This window comes from Hylaeus anthracinus, unplaced genomic scaffold (assembly GCF_026225885.1).
Source record: "Hylaeus anthracinus isolate JK02 unplaced genomic scaffold, UHH_iyHylAnth1.0_haploid 12002, whole genome shotgun sequence".
Lineage (NCBI taxonomy): Eukaryota > Metazoa > Arthropoda > Insecta > Hymenoptera > Colletidae > Hylaeus > Hylaeus anthracinus.
In genome coordinates this window covers 13,820,933-13,848,128 of record NW_026534349.1, presented here as the reverse complement: position 1 = coordinate 13,848,128, position 27,196 = coordinate 13,820,933, and the positions used below count along the sequence as shown (strand labels likewise).

Here is a 27,196-nt window from a genome sequence, read left to right as displayed (position 1 = left end):
TCTTGACCATACAGAAATAATATTAATATATTAATTATAATTACAATTCAAATAACGTAAATTCAAACTCTATTAGCTCATTATGAATATAGAATGAAATTGTACAAATTTGCAGAATTATACAATTTATATCTCCTTAACAAAACCATCTAAATATTGAACAAATGTTTAAGATTTCATCTTTTATGTTTCTAACATATTTATAATGACTTATAAATATGTGTATCATGAATCATGAAAGGTAAAATCTGAAACATTTTTTCAATAATTAGATTCTTTGGTTAGACACAAATTGTATAATTTTGCAAAGTTACAATTTTTTTCTTACATTCATTATAAATTGAGAAATTTTATGAGTCGAAGCACTTTGACTATGGTACGCTACATTTTCTAGAAACTGTGAACATTTATGACACATGTACACATTTTTAAAATTCATAACAAATATGTTAGGAACATAACAGATACAAACTTAAACATTCTTTCAACATTTACATAGCTTTGTTGTACACGTATAAAACGTAAGAATTTCCAAATTTAGATAGTTTCTTCTTACATTCATTATAAACTAATACATTTTGCGAGTTTAGACACATTTACTTCATTACACTACACTTTTTAGATACTTGAGATATTCGTGAAGCTACACATTTTTATAATGTACTTTAAATACGTTAGAAACATAACAGATTAAAGTTAAACATTTTTTTAACATTCGCGTATCTTTTTTGTACAAACGTAAAATGTATGATTTTGCAATTTTAATGTTCTAATATTGTAACTACTGCAATTTTTAGAACATGTTATTAATTCATGTAAGTTTTGTTACAGATTTTCTACTGAGGATTATTTTTATTAGAATTGTTCGCGTTTTATTTCAGATTAGTGTTGCGTATGAAAGATCAATCGCCATTGCAATTAGTATTGCGTATAATTAATATCGCGTCCGGTTTGTTGTAAATTCACGCGTTTTGAATTAGTATTTTGTCATATGAAAAGCCAAAAATTTGACACCTTCATCACTTGAGAAATTACCAAGCAGCCAAAGTGGCTGCCACTATGATTCTCCGCAGCCTGAGATGGTTGCACTGGATTTTTAATTAGGGATTCGTATTACTTGGTGCACGCGATTTGTTCTTTTTGTACTTAATAGATTAGTATTTCGAATAATGATGCACCTCGCGATTTCTTTTGATTAGTACTTTTCGCGTTTTCTTTCAGGGTAGTGTTGCGAATAATAATGAATCGCATTTTCTATTAGTGTTGCGTTTGATAAATCACGTCCGTTTTGAAGTAACTTTGTATTTTTAGTTAGGGCAAGAACAAAAAAAGAAGACCTTCTACGGATTTTTTTTATATTTTTGAAGTATAGAGAATAATATACGTTTCTTCTGTTGCAGGTGACTGAACCAAATTGTGAATGAAGTATTTGGCAATAAAAACACTGTTATAAAATATATATTGTGTGTTTCAGAAATCATCGTCGGGTTAAGTTTTGGTGTCAATTTTTTTTTAATTTGGGGTAATACACCCCCGGGCAGAGCGGGAGGGGACACAACATTTAGATTAAGGATAATGGTGGCTAGGGTGTTGTTTTTGTCTTTTGTATCCTCCACGTGGTGAAACCTGGGCCCTCTATATTATTTAAGTATGTAATTGCTAACTGCACATCGTCAGTAAGGCCAGATGGCGTTATCAGTTGCATACTAATTAATATGAGCTAATGGCTGCAATCTTTCTCGTTTACAAGTAAATGAAAGTACGAGAACTTAGAATTAGTCTAAAGTATACATAATAAGACATAATGAGAAAGTTGTTATGCAAATAGTTTACACTATTTATATAAATAATAAGTCGATAAAAATTAAAACCAAATGGTTGTACCCAAAAATGTTGAGAAAATAGTTCCTACCATTTCTGTCAGATGGCGTTACTGATACAATATTCTTTGCTTTATAGCACTATATATATTAGTTAATATATCAAATGTATTATTTTTATAAATAATTATTCAATACTGCCATAAGTATCGACTCTGTTAGTGGCGCCATCGGTGGGTATACGCCCAAGTTTGTAGTGAAAATAGTTCCAACCTTTACAGTAAGATAGCGCCACTGATATCTTTTAATTAATTATTTATTTTTCATAAATATATAATTCATACTATTCTTTGTTTTATTACACTACAATCTATAAGTTCAGATTGCGAGCCTTGTCCCATAATTTGGAACAAACGTAACGTAACGCCGTAACGTGCTAAACATAAGTAGGTAGGGTCCGGGGCATACGTTAACCTACAAGCAAATATCTGTAAGCATTGAATATATCTTTCACATTTAAATTTGCAATCGTGAAAATGAGTGCTCCAATTAGTACAGCAATGGATAGTTTATCAGCTGCAATTAAATCTAATATAATTCCAAATCAAGAATACTTATTACAAGGATCGGTATTAGATAGTGCTGTAGAAGTGTTACTTCACAGGTTACGTGGTTTATGTGACAATGTCGATACTGGACCAGAAACTTTTTACGACCATGAAATGTGTTTTAGTATTAGGTCAGTAAAAGTAATTCTAGAAATACCATTAAAGCTTGGCAAAGTTACATAATTGTTTAATGTTTCATGTTTTAGAGGAGCAGAACAACCATTACTTTTACATATAAGAAGAGCTTTGGATTACCAAGATATGCCTTGGCAATTACGTTATATTGGTCAACCCGAACTGGGTGACAAATCACGTCCAACAATTGTTAGAAGTAGCTTAGATATAGCAACCAGTAACACAGTTGTCGACTTCTTGACAGAGCTTGGATGTAGGTTGGATTTTGAGTACATTGCTCGTGGTTATATGTTTCGTAAAGGTAGAATGAAAGTTACCGTTTCTAAGATATTTAAAATGGCACAACAAGGGAAAATGCCTGAAAGTATGGAAGCTATATCTCAAAGCTATCTAGTCGAATTGAGTGTTTTAGCACCAAGTGGTCAAGATGCAATTGCAGAAGATATGAGAATTTTTGCAGAGCAGTTGAAACCCTTAGTACAACTTGAAAAAATTGACTATAAAAGACTTGTTCATTAATACAGGAATGATATGCAAACCCGTATTGTATTTTTAATTATACCAAGAAGTTTTGTAAATCTCCTCGTAGACTTGTATATAAAACAATTTTTTATAATTTCAAAAGGTGTAACAATAAAAGAAATTTATATTTTATTTACTTTAATTACATTGATGTATATAGTTGTAGCATATAGTTGACCGAACTTCAAATTTTATTCCTGGTGTTTCGACGCATGTGTGGGAGAATGCTATTTATCTACTGGATGTACAATGTGAATCAAATTAGAGTATTTATCGATTTTCGGAAACAGTTATTTAACTTTACGTTTCTTCAATTAAGAGACTAGTACAAAGTTTTATTATCAAAAGAAAACCGTTTTCTTGCAATAAATTAGGTATATTCAACTGTAATGACAAGTAATTTACAATTATAGCATAATAAAGCATTTCATTTGTATATTGATAATTAAAACTAGTTTCAATTAATTAAGATTTTAAATATATAAATCGGTGGAAATCAACTATTCAATTTTTCAATATAAATATATTGATATTTCAAAGGAATTAAATATTAATTTGACCAGAAAGTAGAGAGTAATACATGTACACCAATGCCATCTTAGAAAGGAGGACACGGAAGAAGATCAACGCTACACACGCCACCATTTTGTGAGCATTTCTACTTGCGCGGTTCGAAGGAACGGTTGTGTGTGTTGCAAAGTTGTGAAGTTCTTTTAACCAATTTACTCCTTCAAAACGTAAGTAAAACAGAACATTTCATTTAAATCATGGTTGATATTGTTTTTTTGTAATTACTTATAAAAGAATCGTGAGTGAACAGAGAAAATACTGTATAAAATATCCATGGCGTCGGTTCTGTTAGTTCTGATACAGGCTAATTTTCCATATTATTTCTATATTTGTAAGAATAAAAATACAAAAGGAATACAAATTATTTGCTGTTGTAGCACTTTAAATCAAGTGATATAGCTATTCTCGTATTAATTGAAATATTTATATCTGGTGTAATTAGTCTGCGTTACTGCAGCAAATTGAGAACACAACATGGCGGTTCTCCGACTTTCCCTTTTCAGCATAATTTACTGTATTTTGTGTTTAACATATAAATTCGTAATTTAATTATTTGCGTCTGTTAGACTGGAGTTTGAAACTTGTATAGATAAAATATGAGTTGGTTTTTGTTTCGTAAATATCTAAGTAGATAGCAGTATTTTCAATACCAGTCGATATTTTGTTAATATAGGTAAACTGACAGTAGTCGTTAATAATTTATTCACAATTCACCGTTTTTAATAGTAGAATTGTCGAGAATAATGTTTTTATTCATGGAGCATATGTTAATGTTTGAAATAGTGTGAAATTATGAGAGAATTATAGTGGATTCATGAAAGCAAGAAGTTAATGTAATTTTTTTAGAATATTGACTAGTTGGAAGTTTTCCTTTCAGCTGAGGTCTTTCTGTTAACTCCTACTTATTTTATATTTGTACCTGCAAAGCATCGTACAACTATTCTCCATATTTCTTTGATGCTTCAACCTTCTTGTTTCTTACGTTCCATTTCTTTGCTTTTCAAATTATCTTTGGCACGAATTCACCAGAGCGACCTTATGGTATGGTATACTGAATAACCAATTTTACAAAGTCAAGATGTTTATTTTTAAAAGTTGGCATTGTCAACATCATTGTACTAATATTATTTACATGTATTCTTATTATGAGTGTTATAGCTCTGTGCTTCTTCGCCAAATGATTTTGAATTGTAATATTGATGTCACAACTTTGAAGTAAAATGACACTTAGATAATATTTAATGCCAATAGTTCATGTAAGAACTTTGACATTATTTGATCCATTTATATATACCTAGAAGTTCAAGACCAAATTTAATGTTCTTTTTGTATATGAATACATGAAGGACTTAGTCTTATTGATGCTGGCAATTATCGTAGGCTTCTACAGCACTATAACAAGTGCTAAAAACATATTTGATAACTACTGTTCATATGCATATTATTTTATATATTCCACAAATATGGCTCAAAGATTTAATTTTACATTTTTCACCAATAATAATATTATACTGTTTATATTGTTATATAATACTGTGTTTATTGTTAATAAAAAGAGCAATATTTTATTTTTTACAGACAAAATGTCACGTTATCGTGAATGGGATCTTTCGTGCAAAGTTTATGTTGGAAATTTGGGCAGCAGTGCAAGCAAACATGAAATTGAAAGCGCATTCAGTAAATATGGTCCACTAAGAAATGTATGGGTTGCCAGAAATCCACCTGGATTTGCTTTTGTAGAATTTGAAGATCCAAGAGATGCTGAAGATGCAGTTAGGGGACTAGATGGAACGTAAGTATTATATAGAGAATATTTAATATATAATCAATATGTAGTGAAAACATTAATAGAGCAATAAATTTCAATAATTAAAAAAATGAATTATCTTATTCATAGACGCTGTTGTGGAACCAGAGTAAGGGTAGAGATGTCCTCCGGCAGAAGTCGACGTGGTGGTGGTGGACGTAGACCCGGTCCAAGATACTCCAGGTAAGAAATCTCAAAATGATAAGCATCCGCATTTTACAGCAACGTTGAGCTGCTGCAGATGGCTAAGTGTCTTGCCAAGTAGGTATTACAGTGCAGTTAATGAGTAAGAATGTCAAGAAACTATGCACGGGTTTCGGTGATTCTCTTTTATGCACAGCGGATATAAATCAGTATTTTTTTTCAGTATTTTGTATAGGAATGCGGATAGTAATATATTATATGCTGCATTTATTTGATCTTAATGCTCTTTTGGCTACTGTTTTTGCATTAATAAAAACAAGGAGAAGCAATAATGTATAAAGTAATAATAATAAACGTAGCTTTAAGCATTGACGTTAGCCAAAGAGCAGTCAAATACACTGCATGGGAAACGTGAACAATAAAAGCTAGGACAAAAATTTAGTTATGGCAGAGGTAGCGATATTATTTAGAGCTATTTTTTTTCCCGTTGTAATCTCCATGTGACTATGCTTAGTGAACAACAGGATTCACATACCATATATCTTTTTGACAACCTTATAGGTCCAGATCTCGCAGTCCCCGAAGGAAATCGCTGGGTCGTTACCCCAGGTAAGATTTTCCTATCCCTGTTGACTGAAAATTTTCAGGTTCGAGTAGACAAATGAAAGAAATCAAAGCGAAACACGGTGATCAACAACATTACGAGGAGTCAAACATAGTTTTTCTTAATTTTGTTTAGGTCCTGGTCAAGAAGTCCGCGGAGATCACCGATAAGTCGATTATCCAGGTAATTTTTCTTTATTTTATGATTTTATCCAATTTTCAGAGCCTCATCAAGAACAGTCGATCTACAAGTTACAAGTAGGTATTTGCAAGTACCGCTTGTATTGTGATCATCGCAAATTTTGCACGCAGAATCACAATGGTCATGTAAGACATGTAGAGTAATTATATCAAAATGTATTGGAAATGGCGTTATTGCATAACTGTTACGATCGGTGGTCAAATGTTGTTAATTGATTGGCGTAAGTTGGAGAGAACAGGACTAAAATAAAGTGCGGTAGACGGAGGACGAAGATAGAGTTTGAAACACAGAAAAAAAGAACTTGTATAAGATCAAGAATTAGTTGGTAACTACGAAGCTTATTCGGTGCATAGAGAGTAGCACCGGTGGCGTATAAAAAGAAATCATAGCGGTGTCTGGTGTTAATTTTATCATTTCGAAGTAACATATTTTTGATGCTTATTGTGCTCTTACCATATAGAATCTGATTGATTTAACTGTGTAAGCGCCAGGATATAATTATTTGGTATCTGAAAACTAATGTTCTATGATTCAAAGGATATTAGTAACTATTGATATCATTTATTCTGGTCATTTCAAATATTGAACAAACTTTTCAGATACCGAATGAAGTATAAATTAAATTTCTTTAGACGGTAAAATATTCTTATATTAAAATGCACACTAACGTGCAAGTAGCTGAAACGCATTTCGTGCTTTAGTCACTTTTATTTATCGTACACGCATCGAAGCAGCTTACAGTTTCCTCAATTATATTTTTTACATTAGCTTTGTAAAGCTGAATTTTTATTTTGCTCTTATAATACAAAGTATTATTTTGGCATACTGCATCATGCGTTACGATAAGTACATACAGGATAAGCTGATGATTATACATCCATCATATAAGTTTAATCAATTAGTTGCAAGTAGAGTCTTCTTTTGTACGCATTAGAGTGGGCAGTCTAGGATATAATCGTAATGAATCTATCGATGATAAGTGAAACATGTGCAATTTTGTAAATTTGGATTAAGGAAAACTCGTGTATACCGATAGTGGCCAGGAGTATGATAACTTTGATGGTTATATTGCTAAAACTGACGTTTGCAGATTCTACCAGCGTCAGCTCCTAGCTCTGCTCGTCTCCCCGCCACTACTACTACTGCTACTACTACTACTACTACAGCCACCGTGAAAAAAAGTCTAGCAATCAAAACTGAACAAAAAAAAGCCTGCCTGCCCACTAACTTCCCAACCAGTCACCATCAGTCACCACCAGTCACCGGTAGGAGCCAAGTCGTCCGTCAGTTGACAGTCCGATGCTGTCCGTCAGTCCGTCAGTCCGTCTGTAACCCCTTCAAAAAGACTTCTTCGGGCTACCTCAACCTCTAGCGGCTAGGAGCATCGTGAATCCATCGAACAGCCGACGCGATATGAACGAATACTTCTGTCAAAATCTCGGCGCGTCAGTCCGTCCGTCCGTCCCAACTTCTACTACTACTACTACTGCTACTACTACTACTCGTCAACCATCACGTTAAACTTAGCCGACAACGCGACCGCCACTTCTCTTCAACTGAGCAAAGCAAAATGATCACCACCTACACACCATCCCACCACCACCCAACCAAGTACCACCACCACCAACCACCACTACATGTTCACAGTTGTCTGGTATTTCACCGATTTTCAAAGATTTTTTATCTTTTTTTTACTTGGGCGTCATGTTCTCTGCAGTCCAATAACATTGTTCATACAAAATATATAATTTTACGTTTCATTCTACATACCGTTAGGAAAGGAACCCAAGACATTTTGTATTATTATTTTGCTTCAATTATTTTTGCGGTAAAACATCATACATTGGACCAGGGAACTGCCGCCTATTACATAATATGTATTTATCAATATATATATATGTTTTTTTTTTATACATCTATTAATATATACATACATATATATTGAACAGTTACTTGTAAAGATTTAATTTAACCAAATTAATCCTACTTTTGTTTATTGGTTTCTCATTATTGGTGAGATGTCATTTTGTATTAATTATTGTGTCTAACTAGTTTTTATTACCCTTTAGGCAAATAGGAATTAGCCAGTCCTAATTCTATTACGGTTGCCTTGCGATCATTTTTGTACCTATGTGTTTAATGTGCGACGTTCTGTTTTGTCTTATATTTCAATGTTCGCAAGATAATTCGATATTACATTTTCTGAAATTAAGTTTCACAGAGTATACCTTCAAATAGTGGCGCTATCACGATTAATAGTGTTGTGAAATGTTAAATGAAGCGGGGAGTCGCACATTAATGAACTGTTTTCCCAATTTTGTAAAAGTGGTGTAATCTTTTTTTTTAATATTTTAGGTCACGGTCCCGTAGCCCTCGCAGGAGATCACTGACCCGTAGCCGCAGCCGAGACCGTCGTTCTCGTTCGGATTCCCGTGACAGACGGTATTGATATAACTACAAATTAAAACCAAACGAAAAAGAAAAAGAAAAGAGGAAGCAGAAATCAGATTTTGCTTTCTTGAAATAAGCGAAACTTCGCGGATAACTTTTGTCAAATTCAACGGGAATGAAACACCTTTCGTGATATATACCGTCCACATTCGTTGACAAATCAAATCATTTGTGTACTCATAAACTAAACGAAGTATCAAGAGTTTTGCCTCGACTAGCATTTAAATGATAAATCTGTGATATTAACGGTTCAAATACCCGGATGACGACAGTTTCAATTAAATTCGTCTGTTGTAACATTCTCTTTACATCGAAATGTCGACGCTCAGTGCAAAGCAACGATGTAGCAAAATTACATCGAGGTGTTAAAGTGAATCTTTTCTAAGTGTATTCTCTATTTACTTGCAGTTAGGTGCTAAAAGTGTCGAGAGAACGGACCGACTAAATGTGCCGGATGGAAGACAAACGAAAACCGATTTTATATGTACATAAAGAAACAATAATAATCGTTACCACGCGTACATACTCGGATCAAGCAATGATGATAATAAAGAGTAAAAGACATTTCATAAGATACGAAACAAACATTCATACTTGTTGGAAGAAATATAGTGGGGATGTAAAAAAAAAAGAGTAGGAGCGGGGATGAAAACACAGTATCATACTTGAATGTTGAGAGTGAAAATCCCAAGGACGAACTGTGTACACTTTTTCGGCACTGTAGCACATCAAGGGCTTGGGTAATTAAAAACACTCAGTGGTTTGTACTCTTATACGAGTATGTCGCTTTCCATTCCGCAATAGTGCTTCGAGTATCTCACTATATTCTTTTCACTAAGTACACATACACGTTTAGGATTTAAGCTGTTAATTTTGTATACGCATGGAAGTCAGCTACGTGCGTAATACTCTTTACACTGGTTCACACAGTACATACACATGCGTGTGCGCTCATACACACATCTTGCTCACGCATACATTACATACACACACTTACACACTATACAAAAGTTAAAAGGACACGATTTTTTTTATGACGCGAGCTATCAAGTGCGTTGGATCTCCTACAAAATGTGCTTACTGCTTTAAAGTGTACGAGTGCGATAAAAGATTCGATTTACAATTAAGAATAATTAACGATTATCAGCATAACCGTGAGTGGTAACCGACGGGAATAATCGATACAGACTTCGGGTCAGAGACGTTTCACCGTGAAGAAGGTAACGGAAAAAGGAGAAATGACCGTTTTATGTTGTATTAATTATTTTGTACTCTTACGAATCTAAGATTAAAAATAAAAAAGTGTATCGTATTACGAGTTTGACTTCCCTATTGCAAATAGCGATTTCATGTTTACTAATAAATAACAATAAAGTTTTAAAATAGCAGCAGATGAATGTCCTTCCCCCGTTCCTCTGGTACTACGTGCTGCATACCATTTAACAATAAAAAAGAAAACATTTTACGCTACAGAAGTTGAAAATTAATTCTCACTTAACGGTTAAATGTTTTTTCGATTCATCAATACTGCCAACGCAGTAAGTAAGTGAACTCTTTATATAATATCTTTAAATATAAGCGGAATTGCCTAAAGTAAGCATACATAGTCGAACACCTTGCTGACAATGATGATAATCTCTTATAGGCAGAGCTAGGGTTTCGTCCAAAAGTTTCAAAATTTCTAAATAAGATATTAATGCTTCCGCGTTTTTTCCTTTTTCCAAGTTTCTCGCGGCAGTTTTGTAAAGTGCATCCGTATCTTGTAAGGCCTTCAAGCCTTTTAAAATGTTGGTGTTGTTGCCACATTTGGGGCACCTGATCATGAATTCGTTCGTATCCGTTCTCACTGGTAGAACGTTACCACATTCCGGCCCAGTTTCACATTTAAATCTGTAGAAGTAAAATTAATTTTTTAAATGAATAAGTTTCAAAACAAAATATTTTAAACTGTATTCTAAGATTTGTTATTGCAATGTTCTATTTGGTTTTGTATTTTGAGTAATACCTTAGAATCAATGGATCGATTTCTTCTAACAAAGGCCAGTGTCCTGTGCATGCTTCGCATTGACAGTCGAACCAATACTGCAACCTCAGGGTCCTCTTCCGTTCAGATTCAGGAGCTATTGTAAAAATTGGACCATAATTTTCAGAGATTTCTTTTCCCTTTGCGATTGAGCGAATAGCTCTTACAACCATAGTAGTACCGACGTAGTATCTGTAAATACGAAAATAATATTTACAATTTACCTTATGATGATGATGTGAACATTTATATTTGGGGAATAACCGTTATAAATTAACGATCACGCTAACATATCGTTAATATTTCAATATTTATTTTTGTTAGTTACGTGGAGTATGATTAAATTTTGCAGTTTTTAAATAAAGAAGTCTACTTGCCTGATGATACCAGGATTGCATGAATGATTAAATAGCGACACTGTCGGATATAATCCACCACCAATAAAAATGCTTTTAGCGTTTGCCAAAGTTTTTTTGCCTTTTGGTATTGTCAATTCTGATATCTGAAAATTGATATATCATTTATTCACAATGTTTTGATACGAGGCTTTCTTGGTCGACTTTACGTGTTCACAAAATCGATATTTTTCTGAACTGTCACTGTACAAATTTTTATTAAGTTTTTTAAATATATCCAAAATTTGTTTTTAATACATATATTTTTTTTCTTGTATACATATACTGTATACTTCAATTAATGCCAATCCTTTAGACAAACATATATAATTTACCTCATGAGAATTGAATTGTAGCAACATCAAGCTTTGTAAAATTAAACCTCCAATAAATAATTCACCTTCGGAGGCTTTCACTTCCGCTGTGTCTGGAGTTTTAACGCTTTCAGGAAAGTACGGGCCCTTTTTTAAAAGTCTCAATAACCAACTGGCTATGTAGGTCCTATGGAGAAGATCTTTTGTCGTTCTTTCGTCTACATGAGTTACTATACGAAGAGAAATATTAATGTATATTTTACATAGAATGTGTCACGAAGTGCGTGCACATCTACTTTTCTCGTAATAACTTTATAAGAATAAGCGATATGTTCAAAAAGATTGTTTCTTTTCGTAGCTTATTACATACAGAAAATGAGATAATTGCAGGTAAATTCATTTCATACAACCGTGGATCATTCTATACGTTCTGTACATACTGCTTTGTATAAAGTTGTTGCAAGAAAAGTGCCTATATTAATACGTTTCTCGCCCACTGTATATGTAAATATGAGTGCATATTATACATGTACTTCTGAGAGGCCCTCAGGGGCTGTAGCTATGATCTATGGTTGATTGTAGCTACAGTACGGGTTCAGCGATCCCGAGGTACCCGAGCTAGGAGCCAGTGGGCCCCATGAGACTATTAGCATCCCTAAAGGTGATGCTAGAGAGTTATAAAGTAATGTGAGTCAAGAGTTATAGTCAAGTTATTCGTCTTCGCACTTCTATAAATAAAACTCACTCATTCAATCATACTTTTGAGAGGAATCGCGTTAGAAAATTGCATGTATATTTCAATTGGCTTATAACGTTAGATAAATACTCGTTAGTATTATTCTAATAAATATTAACTGCAAAATTAATTACTTAATCCGTAGTAGGCCTCAAAGTCATCGCTTCTATGAGGTCGCTCTGCCGTGACTTCGAATCTACCCTTGGAAGCTTTCAGTTTATCTTTCAGCGCAAACAGTTCCTCGAACGGTCGTTGCGTAACCGATCTTAAGGCTAAAAAACACGTTATGGAAGTTTTCGAATTCCACAACGTGGGTAGTAACGTGCATTCGTTTCGATGCACCGTTGCATCCGCATCTCTGCAAGGTATACTGCAGTAAGCTACGCAACTGCATGTATTGCAAGCAGCTGGTGTTGGCACAAATATCCTCGACAAGCAAGAGTGACAATGTGTGAGTCTGAAATTAAATATAACGTTAATTGTAGCTTCTTTTGTAAATTATCTTCCGAAACATGTGCCTCAGGTAACTCAGCTTGCATGTCAAATTTGTATACAAGGGTGGTTAACGCAACTTGCACAGCTTGGTGAACGTCTGAAGCATACATTTTATGAAAATAGTTTTTATACAAAACTTGCATTATTGGAGGGGGTACATTACATAGTGTATACTTGAAGTCTCCAAAATGCCTCCGCTCATAAAAAGAGCATTTGTAACTTTTCTATAAAAAGTTTTTTCATATAATACTACAGTTTAGAAATTAATAGAAGTGTGCAAATTCTGTGGACTACCCTGTGTATTATAGGTTTACATTATGATTTTTATCACAGAGATATAGAGTAGTTGCAATAGTAAAAGTCATCTGTAACAACTATACAGGGTGTTCAAAAAAAAGCATTCAATATTTATATGATGCATAGGGCACACTGTACCGAGTAAAAAAGCTTTAGTAAACATAGGTCAACCGTTTCTGAGATAAACATTTTTGTTTGCTAGTATCATGATTGACTTACTTGCTTCCATCGCATGCGATGTTTATGCCAGTGTTTATAAATTGCGTTCTGAATGTTCCTATTCAAGTGCCGACAATTTTGTCAATTTCATTTTTTTATGTTTACTAAAGCTTTTTTGCTCAGTACAGTGTGCCCTATACACCATATAAATATTGAATGCTTTTTTTTTAACACCCTGTATAGCTGATACATCCTAGTAGCAATAGATATTGAATATTCATCCCATGGTCGCACCTGTATTCGGCCAATAAGAATGCGCAATGCGGTTTTTCTACAACAAGTATTTCACCAGGTTCAATATTTTTAGTCGCAACAGCGTGTCTTCCTATATCGCCACCGTCATCTCTAATTTCAACAGCTTTACTACACGAAGGGTACAAAGGGTTGTAATCCTTCATTTCGAGAGTCGATCCGCTAGTCTTCTTCGGTTCGCTACTCTTCTGCGTCTCTTGTGCTCCCTTCGATTCTTTCTGCGCAATCTCGTTACCCTTTTCCATCACCGCAAGCATGACTCTGATGTCCGATTCTATCTTCTGTTTCTTCTCTAACGACAACTTTGTATAGTCCAGAGCTTTTAAAGCGCTCCTAAACGCTTGCACTGCCTCTGCGTGCCTTTTCAAACCGAGTAAGCATTTAGCACGTCTTTCTTCAATTTTGTACAACAATTCCCGTGGATAGCCAACTCGTATGGCTTCCGCAGCGTCTGTCAGAGCGTAATTGTAACGTTCCAGATAATAAAGCGTCGCCGAGCGATTGGCCAATATAACACCCAACTCTGAAAAATAGAATTTCGTTAGAATTTTCGTATGTTGCTTGGTGAAAGTAGAGTACACAGAGTGGTTCTGTAGGAGATTAAAACAGAAAAAATTGATAAATATTAGGTCATTCCACAAGTTCACTTATTATTCTGATTTTCAAATCTATATGTATATGGAAATACATATACGAAAATCAACATTGAGAAAGTACAAAAATATTCTATTATACGACGATTCCCTAATCCAAACACTTACATCCATCGATTAATTCGAATAATCTGAGTTCTACTTACTCGAATTACTACGTCAGGCTGTGTTTGAGCTTGGAATGAGTACTTGAACTCCCAAGGGTAACTAAACCAACCACGACCGGTCAAATGATCGTTTTCAAGCTTTTATATACAGTTCTTATATGCAATATACGAATTATACAATTGTTTCGCGCATTATTCAATTTATTACTACGTGAAATATTTTTAACCGACTTCGAAAAGAAGGAGATTACTCAATTCGACATGTATATTTTTTTGTTTGCATTGGAATGAATGAACTGACTTTAAAACTAGTTATTTGTCCAACCACGGTAGAAATAGATCCAAATGAAGGGTCGGTAGGTTTAGTGTTAAATAAATACTGTTGATAGTATCGATAGTGATTTACCTTGTCGAGGTGCGAGTAGAACAGCATTCGAGTACAGTTCTAGGGCCATTCGAAATTCACCCCGACCAAAGTACTTGTTGCCTACGTCCTTTAGTTGGAGAGCTTTCTCGCTGCTCTTCAGCATCTGATTGTCTTCGTCCAAGGGCAGACTGTGGGCTTGAGGGTAGCTCAGTACGAAATCGATCCTCTCCGCGTTACTGTCCAAGGAACCGAATCGCTTTGAATCCTGCGGACTGATTGCATTTTGCAACTCAAACAGATTCGCACTGAAATAACTATTACTGATCTCGCTGTCTGAATCGCTCCTCAACATTTTTTCCTCGTTTTTTGATAACCTTTATTCGTACAGAATTTCTACGATATACTTTATACACCGCAAGCAATGCTTTTAATTCCAACGCCTCTATCGTTTCTCTATTGCCATTCGTAAAACTATTTACGAATTTATCTCCTATTGTTCGGTCGCCTTTGAGTACAGAAGAATTTCGACGCTTTTTCTTTTTTTACAACGGTGCAGAAATGCAGAATAAAGTTTAAATTAATTCACCGTGAATGCTCTTATAGAAAGTAACTTTACATACTATCACAGTTACGTACGTATGTATACAGAAGCTGAAACAATGTTTTTGTTTTAATTTGTTGTTTATGGTCGTATCAACCACTCGAACACATTATTAACGCGTCAGTAAAAGCTATTGATTGTTTTTTGTTTGTTCTCCCTTTTCTTTAGTGAAGAGAATCCTTTTGTTTTTTATCGAATTAGCAGAATTTTGTTTTTTAAGAAAGCTGCTCTATCGTTAGTGGAATTGTTCGATCGAGCTTGTATCTGAATGATACGTTGCCGGTCGACGACACCCAAAGCTACTGGCATCATCTACGGCTCCCCAAAAACTATGTTCGTCTATTTCCACGCAGGCTATTTTTGTCGGCGTAAGACGTAGAGCTGTGCGATACGACAAGGAAGCACGACAGAAGCATGTGTAATTGCAAAAGCGCAATTGTGTTGGATCAGGGTAAATTTCGACTGTAACAAAAATAAAAAGTGACGGTAATTAGTTACTACACTAACGACAGTAGTATATCTACTATGCAATTAATCAAGTTTTAGCTGTGGATCATGCAAAAAGGACACCAACTTATTTATTATTTTCTAATTTAACTATTCACAAGCATAGAATACGAATTTTTTTTTTAAATAGAGTGACTTTCTTGAAGTGTTCTTAATTTTATTTGAAACTTATTATCCGTGCACTTGTTATTAACAAAATAGATGATCTCCATCATACAAGTGTACACAATTACAAATAATGCAAGTAAATCCTATAACAAGCAAAGTTAGGACGTTTCTTTAATTTATTAATTACTAATCATTAGATTGCGAATGTTTATTCATTTATGGCAAGTGAAAATACGAGAAAATGTCTGAGGAAATGCACAAATGCAAAACTATAAAATACCGTTACACTGTTTAGAAGATGAAAAATATTTTTATTTTAATTTAAATTCTTTATTTGCATCTTTAATAATGTAAATTTTCATAGACACCCTTAGTCTACTAATGAATTTTTGACGCCGTTATCGTTATATGTTAAGAAAGGGCAGCCGGTCCTACATCGGTTTCATTCAAGTGACCCTCATTTTACGTGGCATATCAGTATTCGTGACAGAGCTGGATATAAATTTATTCGAATGAAAATAGAAATAGTTATTTATAAATCCAAACAGATGGACTGATCTGATATTCAACAGCCACCGTCATTTGGGCAAGAATATTCATAGACAGGAGTTAAAGGATTAATGAAAAGAAACAACGTCGATATTAAAAGATAAACGATTTATGTACACTTAAAGTGTGACGTAAGCTACGTGTCCATACGTGATAATCTGTTACGAAATCTTATAAGCTAATTTAAGTACAATATATACAAAACTTAAACGACGTAGAAAACGTTGAGATGACATGTACATGAATGCGGTATGTTTTTGGTGAGAAGAATACAAAACTATGGAACTAAATTCTACAAAGTCGAATATGATTCCAATGGCTGTATGAATGCGCGAGATGTAACATTGCTTATGATGTTTTACTGTTAAAAGCGTTAATTATGCGATAAGAAGTTTTACATGATATACGAAAACATATGCATCAACTATCGAAAATGTAGAACTTTTTAGTCCTTTTCTAATCAGTAAATAATACAGGAAACGTCAAGTTCAAAATAATTTTTGTTTTAAAATAGTATCAATATATATATATATACGACAAATACATCAATTATATTATTGGTAACGACCAAATTTGAACAGTTGTTTTTAGACTGAGATTAGCCTTTTCAAATTGAATATTGTTTTACATACTTTCTTTGTTTCATTGTTTGCGAAAACTATTGCGAGCCCTTACAGAAAGAATGAATAGTGAAGAATTAAAAGTAAATTCGTTCAGATATTCGATTGTAAATTACTTTACTCCAGTACGAGCACATCTATTTTGAAACGTCTTTTTTTATTTATTTTTATTATTAAATGTATTTCTAATTAAGAAGACTGAATTTTCACGATCCACGAAGAAGTGGTTCAATACTCATTATTTTTGTACGATAATAACACAATCAATTTACTGTCTTGTAAATCGGATTTGTTATTACTATAACAGTGATTTCGAAACTTTTTGGAAGGTGCTCTCCTCCCCTTTTCTTAGAAAAAGAGAGTTTCTGCGCTTGGAATGTATAAACAAATAACTTTTGTTAAATTCAATCAATTAATCCAGAATTAAATTGATTTCTCTGTAGGGAAGAAGAATGAAACTGCTAGTCAGCTTTTTTTTTGCGAATATAACTCGTCTATGAAGAGGTCAATAGCAATATGGAAGAAAATGCAAGAACATGGTTTCTTGAAGGACTGGTCAATCTATAATAAATAAAATTTCCACATTCCCTTCGGATTTTTAAAATCATAAAAGTTTATGCAGAACATCGGGTAGGAGAAATAATTCCACTTTCTCCTGTAAATCGAACGATGATTTTCGTTCTCCCGTGAGATTCATCATGAAAGATTTATTTCAGTACCGTGAACAGTGTCTCACTGTTTTCTAATGTTAACTTTTAACTATCTTCACTAAATCATATTTGATTCGAGAAAAGGAAGTCTTTTTGTTTAAAACCAAATGATCACTGTTTACGTCTTCCACACTGAATATTTCTATACTTAAATCTGTTTAATACAGCGTCATTTCTTTCTGGTCTTGCTCGAACAAAAATATGTTATAATATGTTATAATATGTATTTAAATATTACAACACAGTACTTAAATCATCCTCAATATTGTAAACATTAGAAATCGTTGTATCGAAAGTCGATTATTTTAATGAGTTACAAAACAGTAGTTTCACTCTGTGAATTCATAACTAGTGTCTTAATATTCATTAGAATAATTAAATTAATAACGATTTGTAATGGTAGCAGTATCGAAGATAACTCAAACACAGAATCGAAGCCTTCAGATAAATATTTTTTTCCATATGCGAGACTAGGAAGAAATTGCCATGTATTTTACTCGATCAAAATCCTTTTGATTTTTAAACTGTCTAAACTTTAGAGTAATAAATAAATACTTGAAGTGAGGATCGGGAACACTGATCGTTTAACTGACCCTGATCTTTAAATGAAAAATTTGCTTCTTTTGTATAAAATACGACCCAGTGATTGCAGTTAATAATTAACCCTTTCAGATCTGAATTATTTTCTTCTCGTACTAATGTAATTTAATTTTTAAGGTGAACTTGGATTACAGTTATTATGGAAAAAATTTAAACTAAAATCCTAATAGTGTAGTTTTCGAGAAAAACTGGACATTCGTCCTAAACTATAGTGTCGGTAATTTTTAAATTTTGTGTCCTCAATCGTGGACGCCGTGTCTGAAAGAGTTAAGACAGTTTTCGATTCGTTTCCTTTCTTTTCAAGGAGGATCCATCACTAGGGATAGCGATTTTGAATTCTGTTTTCAGAAATCGTAAGATGCTTCATCGTCCTCCTTGCGTCTAAACGCCACCCTGTAGAGGCCACCGGCAGCGCAAGCTCCCATAATCGGCCCAACCCAGTAAATCCATAAGTTCTTCCATTCGCTTAGGATGACAGCAGGACCTAACGTCCTGGCAGGATTCATGCTGCTTCCTGTAACGGGCACGGCTGCCATATGAGCCACGGTAATGGCCAATCCGATCGCCATCGGTGCCCATCCCCTCGTGTCGGTTCTCTTGGGGTCGGTCACTGCGTGGACGACCAGAATCAGGAGGAAAGTGATGATACCTTCCATGAAGAGACCTTGACTCTCGGTGACTGACAGGGAAAGAGCAGTGGCACCCAAGCCATTACGAGCTGCTGTTGTTGGGATCAGCACCTGAGGAAATAGTGATAAAAGGAATTATTAGAAAGATGTTTAGTAAGTTGGAGGACTGCTTCTTCATTGTGTCCCATTCTTGACGGGATCATTGAGTTTAATTGCTTACAATATTCGATGGAACCCTTAATAAGCGGTTTATAACTGTTGGATGACTCCTTGTTTACTGTTACTCATCCTGAATCACTACATTAACTACACAACATTCATTTTGACCTAATTTACACTTTACATGTACATTTTTTTTTTACCAAATAATTTTAGTCTTTTCACAAAATGAAGTATACGTCTTAATTATACGATATCTCTGATAACCAATAACAATATTAATGACGGTTGACAGCACCATCAATTTGAAATATTAAAATAAATGCCTCGCAAGTTGTTTGCAGAAAACAAAAATTCGCCCCATAGAGGGTTAAAGGCCTTTCTTTAGAGGCACTAATGCCTATCATACGAGTATGTTGCAAGTAAACATAAATTTCCACAGAAGTAAGTGATAAAAAGTTTCAATAATAAGTTTCAATATTAATTTAACATTACAAGGGTGAAATTTTGCTACGATGAAAATTCATCAATTCTCTAGAGAAACGAAAACTGCATTAAACTTCGAAACATAATTACAATTTGATAGAACCAAATTGTCCAAAATCACAAGAAAATATTGTTTTAACTGACCCTTTAAAAATTGTAATAATTCTATCTTTTGAATGAATTTTTGCACTGCGGTTTTCTATAGCTTACTCCAATCATTTAAATTTACTGAAATTACAATTTATGAGACTTGAAGAATGGTCCGATATATAATTACTCTTCATTTGCTTTTTCGCCGATGTCAATTAACGGTATGACACCAAACATTATGTCATGGTCCAAGGAAGAAAACTGTACTCGATCTTTAATCGTAGAGTTTTTATTGGGCGATTACGGACGCATACGTTCAAAAGGAGCAGGTTCTCGACGATCAAATTCAGTTACTGTGAAAGGTTAATTGTTAACGTATTGCATTATGTTATTTAATGGACTAGTGGTTCGGTTAAATGGACATTGCACCATGTACTAATTTATCATCGTTTCGAATAACGTTTAATTTATTTATTATTCGATACTGTTTTCTTTTACTAATGAAGGCATTACTAGTGAAAGCATAAAGAAAGTGTAAGGTTAATATGAAAATCTGTTTAATGAATTAATTAATGAATTGCAATGACAATTTTTGCCAGAAGTCTATTTTTTTCAGAGTAAATAAACTCTACGATAAGATAAGATATATTTAGAAGAAATTCAACATCTGATACATGTACATTTTATTGTTTTGTTAGTTGATTATGTCCCATTTTATTATAACAATCCTTTAACGATGATATTGATGTGTTCTGGGCACAATGAAGCCAAAGGTTTTGTTTTGTTTTCACTCTAGAGTGAAGATTTATAACAAATCGTAACGTAAATATTTATATTTTGCACGGAACAATATTTAATCTGATGTACTCTCCTATATCAGAAAATAATAGTGATTACTGTATCTACTTCGGGAAAACATTAAGCAACATATCTCGATTCTTCTCAATTGTTTAGTCTTTTGATTCCATCCTGTGGTGTTGTTTTTCTCTGTGGAAGAAAGATGAGTTTTATCTGGGCAATGTATTTCATAAAGGTTATCCATTACGATCTTTGACAGTCTGTGGAAAACATAATCAAAAACAATACGGTTAAGATACAATAACACTTTGTATGTACGTATTGCCACCATTACTATTCACAACTAAATAATTCGTTCCCATCTTTCCAGTTTCTCCAGTTTTCTAAGATTTTTCTCATTTTTCTGATTTTGCTTCCTTATTATAGCAAATTTGTTGCCAATTACAATTACACATATTCCAACTATTTTTCATTGAACCGTATGCTTCGTAATTTTGATCATAGTAATTTTCCTCGTTCCTATTTGTTCAACTCGATCGAATAAAATTCCACTAACGAGCCTGTAGTTCTCCAATTTCCCAGTACGCAACTATTTATCTCGCATATAGACTTTGTACTTTTTTGATGAAGTAGCTTTTAGTCATTTGTCTTCATTACATTATGAATTCTAATGTAATTGCACCCCCGCCGTTATACGCCGCTGAATGCAATGCACTTACGGCCAATCATAGAAATTAATGTGCTCATGAATTAACTGTCACGAATCGACGGTGCATCGTGCATTTAGTCTGCGTAATTCGCCTCGCTTGTCAGTTTCTGATGTAACCAGCGTCGGTAAACACATGATAAGACCCTGACCTTGCTGAACATCGTAATTGACGCATGATGATTGTAGACTGCTCTTCGGTAACCGACGTGTAAAAATAGAAGAGACAAACAGTTCCACAAAGATGAAGTATATTATTCGTTTAATAGGTATTTGGTTTCTTAGGACTAGCAAAGAAAGTTCGACATTTCGAAAATTTAGAAAGAGTAAACTTTACGGAAATGTAGCGTAATTAATGATTATTTATTTTGGTAATGGAAGGATCCAAAAGGTGAAATACTCACTCAAAGAAATTATGAATTTTCATATTACTGTGAATATTGAAGATTCCATGTTTTATAGATTTCGATATAGTACGGTATGGTGAAAATGAATTTTCTAGAAAGAAACGACAAAGTTTTCTTTATTTTCAGGCCGTGGTTTCTATCCCGAGATTAACAATATCGTTTTTAGTATTACTCTGCAAGTGTAAGGTCCTGAAAAATGATTTTAAAGGTGAAAACATCCCTTGAAAGAAACTCTAATTTTTGCTAACGTCTCTCAAATAATGATGTTGGAAGAGTGTTGAATATAAAATATTATTGTTTTAATGCAATCTGTAACACTATGATAAAAGATTTATGCAATAAATATGTTCAAGACATTTCCTTCATGATTCTTTTAATTTCGATAAATTCAATTGTTGGGTTATAGTTAGACAGAAAAATGTTTCAAACTCTTTGCAATGTTGTGTGTGAATTGACTGTTACGATTTTCGCAAAGGGTAAAGTTAATCCATAATATCCGACAATATAATAAACCAGATTATAAGTTATTACCACACCCCTTACCTTCGATTCACAAATATAAATTTTAAAGATACAATTGTCAATGAATAACATTTTAGGAACACCTTGAAAGAGTTAGTGATTGTTTCGAAGTTTCTTTACAATATATTCCTCAAATGATGAAGTTTACCTTTAACACTGCGGAACCCGCGATGGCGCCGCAACATTGACAAATGATGTAGCATATTGCTTTCAGAAACGAGCAATTTCCGCTGATTAGAAGGCCGACTGTTACAGCTGGATTCACATGACAGCCTGAAACTGGTCCTAATACCTGAAACACGAGAAAATTGCATATTTGGTTAACGTTATTTCACACAGATTTTGTTACAGATTATTTACATCTCCCAGTAGATCGAGGGGAATGTTACTTTTATCCTCGGATAAAATTTTGGTATTGGAAAGATTATTATACATCCGTTACATTCCTGCGAACATTCTAGTGGAATTTCAGAAAATATTTGCGCCATTCTAGATTCCGACCAGTAAAGAATTCTCGCTTATCAGATCTCTAAACGTCGTGTAAACTTGCGTGATTTATTTTTTGTTTCTCGACAGAAACAGGTTGCATGCGTGAACATTACGTGGAAAGATAAGAGCCCTTGCTCTAAAATTCAACGTCGGATGTGACCGTGGTCGGTGTTCCAAAAAGATCCTCCAATTCTAACTCAAATTTCGCAATTTCTGGGGTACGTTGGTTGATATACACGCGGATAAAAAAGATCTTAAATTTGTCCCGCGTTACGAACGATTTCCTAATAAGCACTGTGCCCCACATACATCTCTGGAGAAATCAAGGCCTTAGATTCGGATGACTACGTTAAGAAAAATATTCGTTTCTAAGTTGACGTCGTCGTTCCTATCGATATTAATTTGGAGTAAATAAAAATGATTTACTTTAGTTTGAAATATTACAATCCCTGGAAATTTTATATAAAAATGATGTATCAATGATTAGTCTACGATCACTCAGAATTAGCACGTTAAATCTTCGCATAATTTCAATCACACGATACGATTACGATGGCATAAGCGAGGAACGAGTTTAAGAAAGATTGACGTAATGCGATTAAATCGAGCCTCTTTTTGTGGCGGCAAAGTACGATACTGTTGCACAAATATTTCGAGGAATTGATCTGACGAGTTAGGTAAAAAGAATAGGACGAGGCAAGTCCATTGAAACGTTGAAGCAACGTATTGAAAATCCTTTCTACGTTCTATCCAAAGTACTATACTGTCAATTATATTCCTAAAAATAAGGTGCCTGTAAACTCACAAGATTAATAGTCTGTGGCGAATCGAAATTAAATAAAACATTGCGAATAACTGTTGTATGAATAAAATACGTATTAAAGAACGACCTTGAATATAAAAAAAACTAGATAAAAGCGTGATCCAAGATGCCTGAGGCCAGATCTCTTTGATCGTACAAACTTAAATGGAGGTGTGATAAAATTATGAAATAATACAAACGTTACATGAAAAAATCAATTTTTTTTTAATTAAGAAGAGAAGTGGTGTGTTGGCAACAAAGTTAGATTCAATTTACAATTTACAATCGTTCGTTTTTATAAGAAAGGAGGCAAAGCTTTCCCCAGGGGTGTAGATCTTGCAAATATTGCAAATGTAACGTTATTTGTAAAAATTCATGTACTATAACATTAACGTTTCTTATGAAAAGTATAGGGACACGTTTGAGTACAGCTTACTTTGGACGTTAGAATAAAATATTTGTTCGCATTACTCGATAGATTTTGTTTTCCGATTGCTGTTACTACAACAAAAAGAATTTCCACTTGTTGCAAGTATGTATCAATTTGTCGAAGAACAAAAACACTTTGCCATTCATGATAATTCAAATATTGTAAATTGTTTGTTTCGTACGAAAGGAAGACGCAATCCGGGCGGCACGTGTACGCAAATTAGGCTGCCACGCGAGAGTAAACCCGTCGCAGACTCTTTGGCGTCAGTGAACTGGTTGGAAATATTTGCGGCGGTATCGTGGCATGAGTCAACGGACAGCAGAGACGATTGCTAATAAGGTACGAAAATTGAAGAAATGAAACAGATATCAAAATGATACGAAGAGATTATGATGCTTCAAACGTTCAAAGAACTCGAGAAGAAAATGAAGAAAACCAACAGGGAAACAAAGATAGAAAAAAGGATGCATCACTGTCTATAACTTTGGAGTCAATTTTCATTTGGTAGTCCTAATTATAATTATTATATGAATAATTCATCATTAGTATTGATAGAAACAAAGGTTAAAACTAAGTGAAATATACATTTTCTTTAATCTCCATTACTTCTTTACATCGGCATTTTCTCAACTGCAATTTGTATACAATGATGATTTAACACAATTAAATATGTAAAAGTATCTAATTTTTATTTTGTTCACTAGTATTATTAGATAGTTTGTTTTGCGGATTTTCTTCTTTTTTGTTCTAAAATTAATGAATGAAAAGTTGTCTTTCTTTTTTTCGTTATATGAAATTTGTATTTAGACAAAAATTTTTCCCATCTCTGCTCACAGATCGTTTCGCGAAGGACGACTATGGTCGGTAGTAGCGAAAAGGTTAAATGACGCAGAACCACATTGATGTCGATAACCTTGTCGAACTTTCCGATATCCATAATACGAACTGGTTGGCTACTGAACATTACCGTTATAAATTGCTAATAATATATTAATATAACACAATGGTATTCAAAGGTATTAAATATTCATAGAACTTTGCAGTGTATCTGTAACTCGCAGGAAAACTACAGTGGGTGTAGAAAGTATTCGTATACCGATCAATTTCCAAAAAAATTGTGTAAAATTGTAATTTATTAACTTATTTTTTTATAAACAATGACAGTCTACATATTCTCTGAAATCTCTAGAATAAATGGATTACAAAAAAAATAGCTATTGATAAAAGTTGCGAAATTAACAAGATAAAAACAATTAATCGATAGAAATGTTGAAGCAATAAGTATTCGGACAACTGTTTAATTTTTAAAACTTGATGAAAAAAAAAAAGAAATCTACATTAATTTACAAGTATGTAATACTTCCTTCGTGGGATTTCCCTTTGATTTTATAATTATTGTAACTCTTCTAAGCATTAAATTAACTAAATTATTAGTTATTCGAAGTGGAATCTTTTTCCATTCCTCTATTAGAACCTTTTTTAAAAGCACTTTACTGGAAATTTGATGTTTTCTAATTCGTACGGAGCAATGAACTAATGTGTTTACGTTACAAACTCTACTGTAAATAGTTCGTCATAAGAATCGTACAAATACTTATTGCTTCTACAATTTTACCCACTTTTGACAGTTTTTTGTTAATTTCACAAATTATATTAACTAGCGAATGTTATTTGGATTATTTCTATCTTAGAGACTTCCGAGAATATGTAAAATATCATTGATTATAAAAACAGAAGTTAAGAAACTATAATTTCACACAAAAGATTTTGGGAAATTGATCGGTGTACGAATACATTCTACACCCACTGTATCTTTATTAAATGTCAAAGCACTTGGTGCTATATTAAAATGACTTTGAGGTACAGAAATATAATTTGTGAACAAAGAAGAGTTTCTTCAAACATTCTTGAAATATTCCTAAGGTGGTATCTGTAAGCTTTAGAACCTCGAGGCATACTTCTTTCGCTTATATAGAATTTTTGCAATCTGTTTTGCAATTTTCTCTCAGAGATATTGCACATCACGATTTCAAGAATGTGTTCACAACAAGTTGAAACTCTTTGAAGGTAAATCACACTTCTTAATGTAATATATTGTGCCATTAGTTCCGTTTCACTACAAAAGCTATTTTTATAGAAGCGTTAGAATTTTTCTGAGGTATTCTGTGTATACTGAGTGTTTTGAATATTGTTCTGTAATAGAATAAGAGATCCTTCCTTGCGAAAACAAGTCGAATTAATTAACTTCGTAAATTTAAAAAGAATCTCAAATATGTACACAATAGAGATTAAGAATTGTTCTAGAAAACGAACACAATTTACACTATTTGAAAATTTAAATCTAAATCGTAAATTTAAATTCAAAAGTCAAATTCACCAGAAAATAGTGCCTGTTTCGAGATTAATTTATATTTCATATTAAGAAACGCAACACAAATTAAATTTCATTTCAGGTGAAATGAGCTCGAAGAAAATAGCAAGAAATCACATTTCTCGACTTAAAATCATCGATGTGGAGTTCCATGCGTAGGCGTCTTCTCGACTTTTCACATTTATTCCTCTTATTGCGAGAGTCAGAAAATGCTTCTCCATGTTCTAATGACACTTTCTTCCGTGTTCTAGCTATGCGTTGAAAATATGTCACAAAAAGTGCCGTTTCAAGATGAGAAAAAAAAACATTGCAAAAATTGGATTTCTCTAATACTCATATCTCTGACGACATCGGTTAAAGATTAAGGAAGCAGATTTATTTCCACGTTAAAGAACTGTGAAGAAACAAGAACGAATCTTGAGTTAGAATCTGTCGCAGATGTTTATCAGATTAACGAAAATTTCTTTAGAAAAAGATAGTTTTGGCAACGAAAACGACTAAGAACGTGGAACGTTTGAACAGGGATTTCGCGCGTAAGAGCCTAATACTTGTCGGCGAGGAGCAAAAGGAAGAAACACGAGTGAAAAGGAGAAGAGAGAGGAGAGGGAAGTGTAAATGCTGTCTAGATCGGTGGCTGGTCCGATTTGAGTCTGGTAGAATCGGGCTGATGGCGGCAGGGCCCGGTGGGGCCCGGCGCGGCCCAGTTCTCATGCACGTCGGCAAGGTCTCGGTTTGCCCCGGGCGTTCAGCACACATGCGCCGACGAGTTGCCGCGATTACGCAACACCATCTTCTTGGTTCATTCGTTTTTCTTTTCTTTTTGCTTTTGTTATTGTTGTTGTTGCTCTTCTTCTTCTTCTTCTTCTTCTTCTTCTTCTTCTTCTTCTTCTTC

General features: G+C 33.8%; 4 protein-coding genes and 1 long non-coding RNA gene across 12 annotated transcripts in view; 3 read left to right on the top strand and 2 right to left on the bottom strand.

The window, feature by feature from the left end:
• The first annotated feature begins 2,099 nt into the window (after nucleotides 1–2,099).
• Nucleotides 2,100–3,217, top strand: LOC128891719 (mediator of RNA polymerase II transcription subunit 18). The gene is made up of 2 exons (XM_054151451.1): nucleotides 2,100–2,559; nucleotides 2,635–3,217. Exons 1-2 carry the CDS (start codon nucleotides 2,357–2,359, stop codon nucleotides 3,080–3,082), a joined length of 651 nt encoding a protein of 216 aa, XP_054007426.1. The 5' UTR covers nucleotides 2,100–2,356; the 3' UTR covers nucleotides 3,083–3,217.
• Nucleotides 3,218–3,664: 447 nt separating this feature from the next.
• On the top strand, nucleotides 3,665–10,174 carry LOC128891724 (RNA-binding protein 1). Of its 7 annotated transcripts, XR_008460893.1 has the most exons (8): nucleotides 3,665–3,822; nucleotides 5,234–5,447; nucleotides 5,553–5,645; nucleotides 6,168–6,215; nucleotides 6,346–6,393; nucleotides 7,502–7,676; nucleotides 8,767–8,853; nucleotides 9,271–10,174. XR_008460893.1 is itself a non-coding variant. In XM_054151462.1 (7 exons), the coding sequence occupies exons 2-7, from the start codon at nucleotides 5,239–5,241 to the stop codon at nucleotides 9,272–9,274; spliced, it is 489 nt and encodes a 162-aa protein (XP_054007437.1). In that variant the 5' UTR covers nucleotides 3,665–3,822; nucleotides 5,234–5,238; the 3' UTR covers nucleotides 9,275–10,174. The 7 variants fall into 7 exon arrangements, 4 of the variants coding, with proteins under 4 accessions (XP_054007437.1, XP_054007438.1, XP_054007436.1 ...); XR_008460894.1 differs by lacking the exon at nucleotides 6,168–6,215; XM_054151462.1 differs by lacking the exon at nucleotides 7,502–7,676.
• Nucleotides 9,668–17,010, bottom strand: LOC128891684 (SET and MYND domain-containing protein 4). Its single transcript, XM_054151375.1, has 7 exons — nucleotides 14,760–17,010; nucleotides 13,576–14,116; nucleotides 12,465–12,787; nucleotides 11,616–11,824; nucleotides 11,263–11,387; nucleotides 10,868–11,077; nucleotides 9,668–10,752 (listed from the first exon to the last, which is right to left on the bottom strand). The coding sequence occupies exons 1-7, from the start codon at nucleotides 15,070–15,072 to the stop codon at nucleotides 10,431–10,433; spliced, it is 2,043 nt and encodes a 680-aa protein (XP_054007350.1). The 5' UTR covers nucleotides 15,073–17,010; the 3' UTR covers nucleotides 9,668–10,430.
• Nucleotides 17,011–18,040: 1,030 nt separating this feature from the next.
• LOC128891713 (aquaporin AQPAe.a-like) overlaps nucleotides 18,041–27,196 on the bottom strand; it is a 32,793-nt gene continuing 23,637 nt past the window's right edge. The window contains exons 3-4 of the mRNA XM_054151443.1: nucleotides 22,361–22,504; nucleotides 18,041–19,155 (exon numbers count right to left, since the gene is read on the bottom strand). Of these exons, the coding sequence (XP_054007418.1) occupies nucleotides 18,760–19,155; nucleotides 22,361–22,504 (540 nt within the window). The 3' untranslated portion in view covers nucleotides 18,041–18,759. The remainder of the gene's footprint in view (nucleotides 19,156–22,360; nucleotides 22,505–27,196) is intronic.
• LOC128891731 (uncharacterized) overlaps nucleotides 22,514–27,196 on the top strand; it is a 12,924-nt gene continuing 8,241 nt past the window's right edge. For both annotated transcript variants that reach the window (XR_008460907.1, XR_008460906.1), the window contains exons 1-3: nucleotides 22,514–22,919; nucleotides 23,917–24,035; nucleotides 24,120–24,272. This is a non-coding gene — a long non-coding RNA (uncharacterized LOC128891731). The remainder of the gene's footprint in view (nucleotides 22,920–23,916; nucleotides 24,036–24,119; nucleotides 24,273–27,196) is intronic.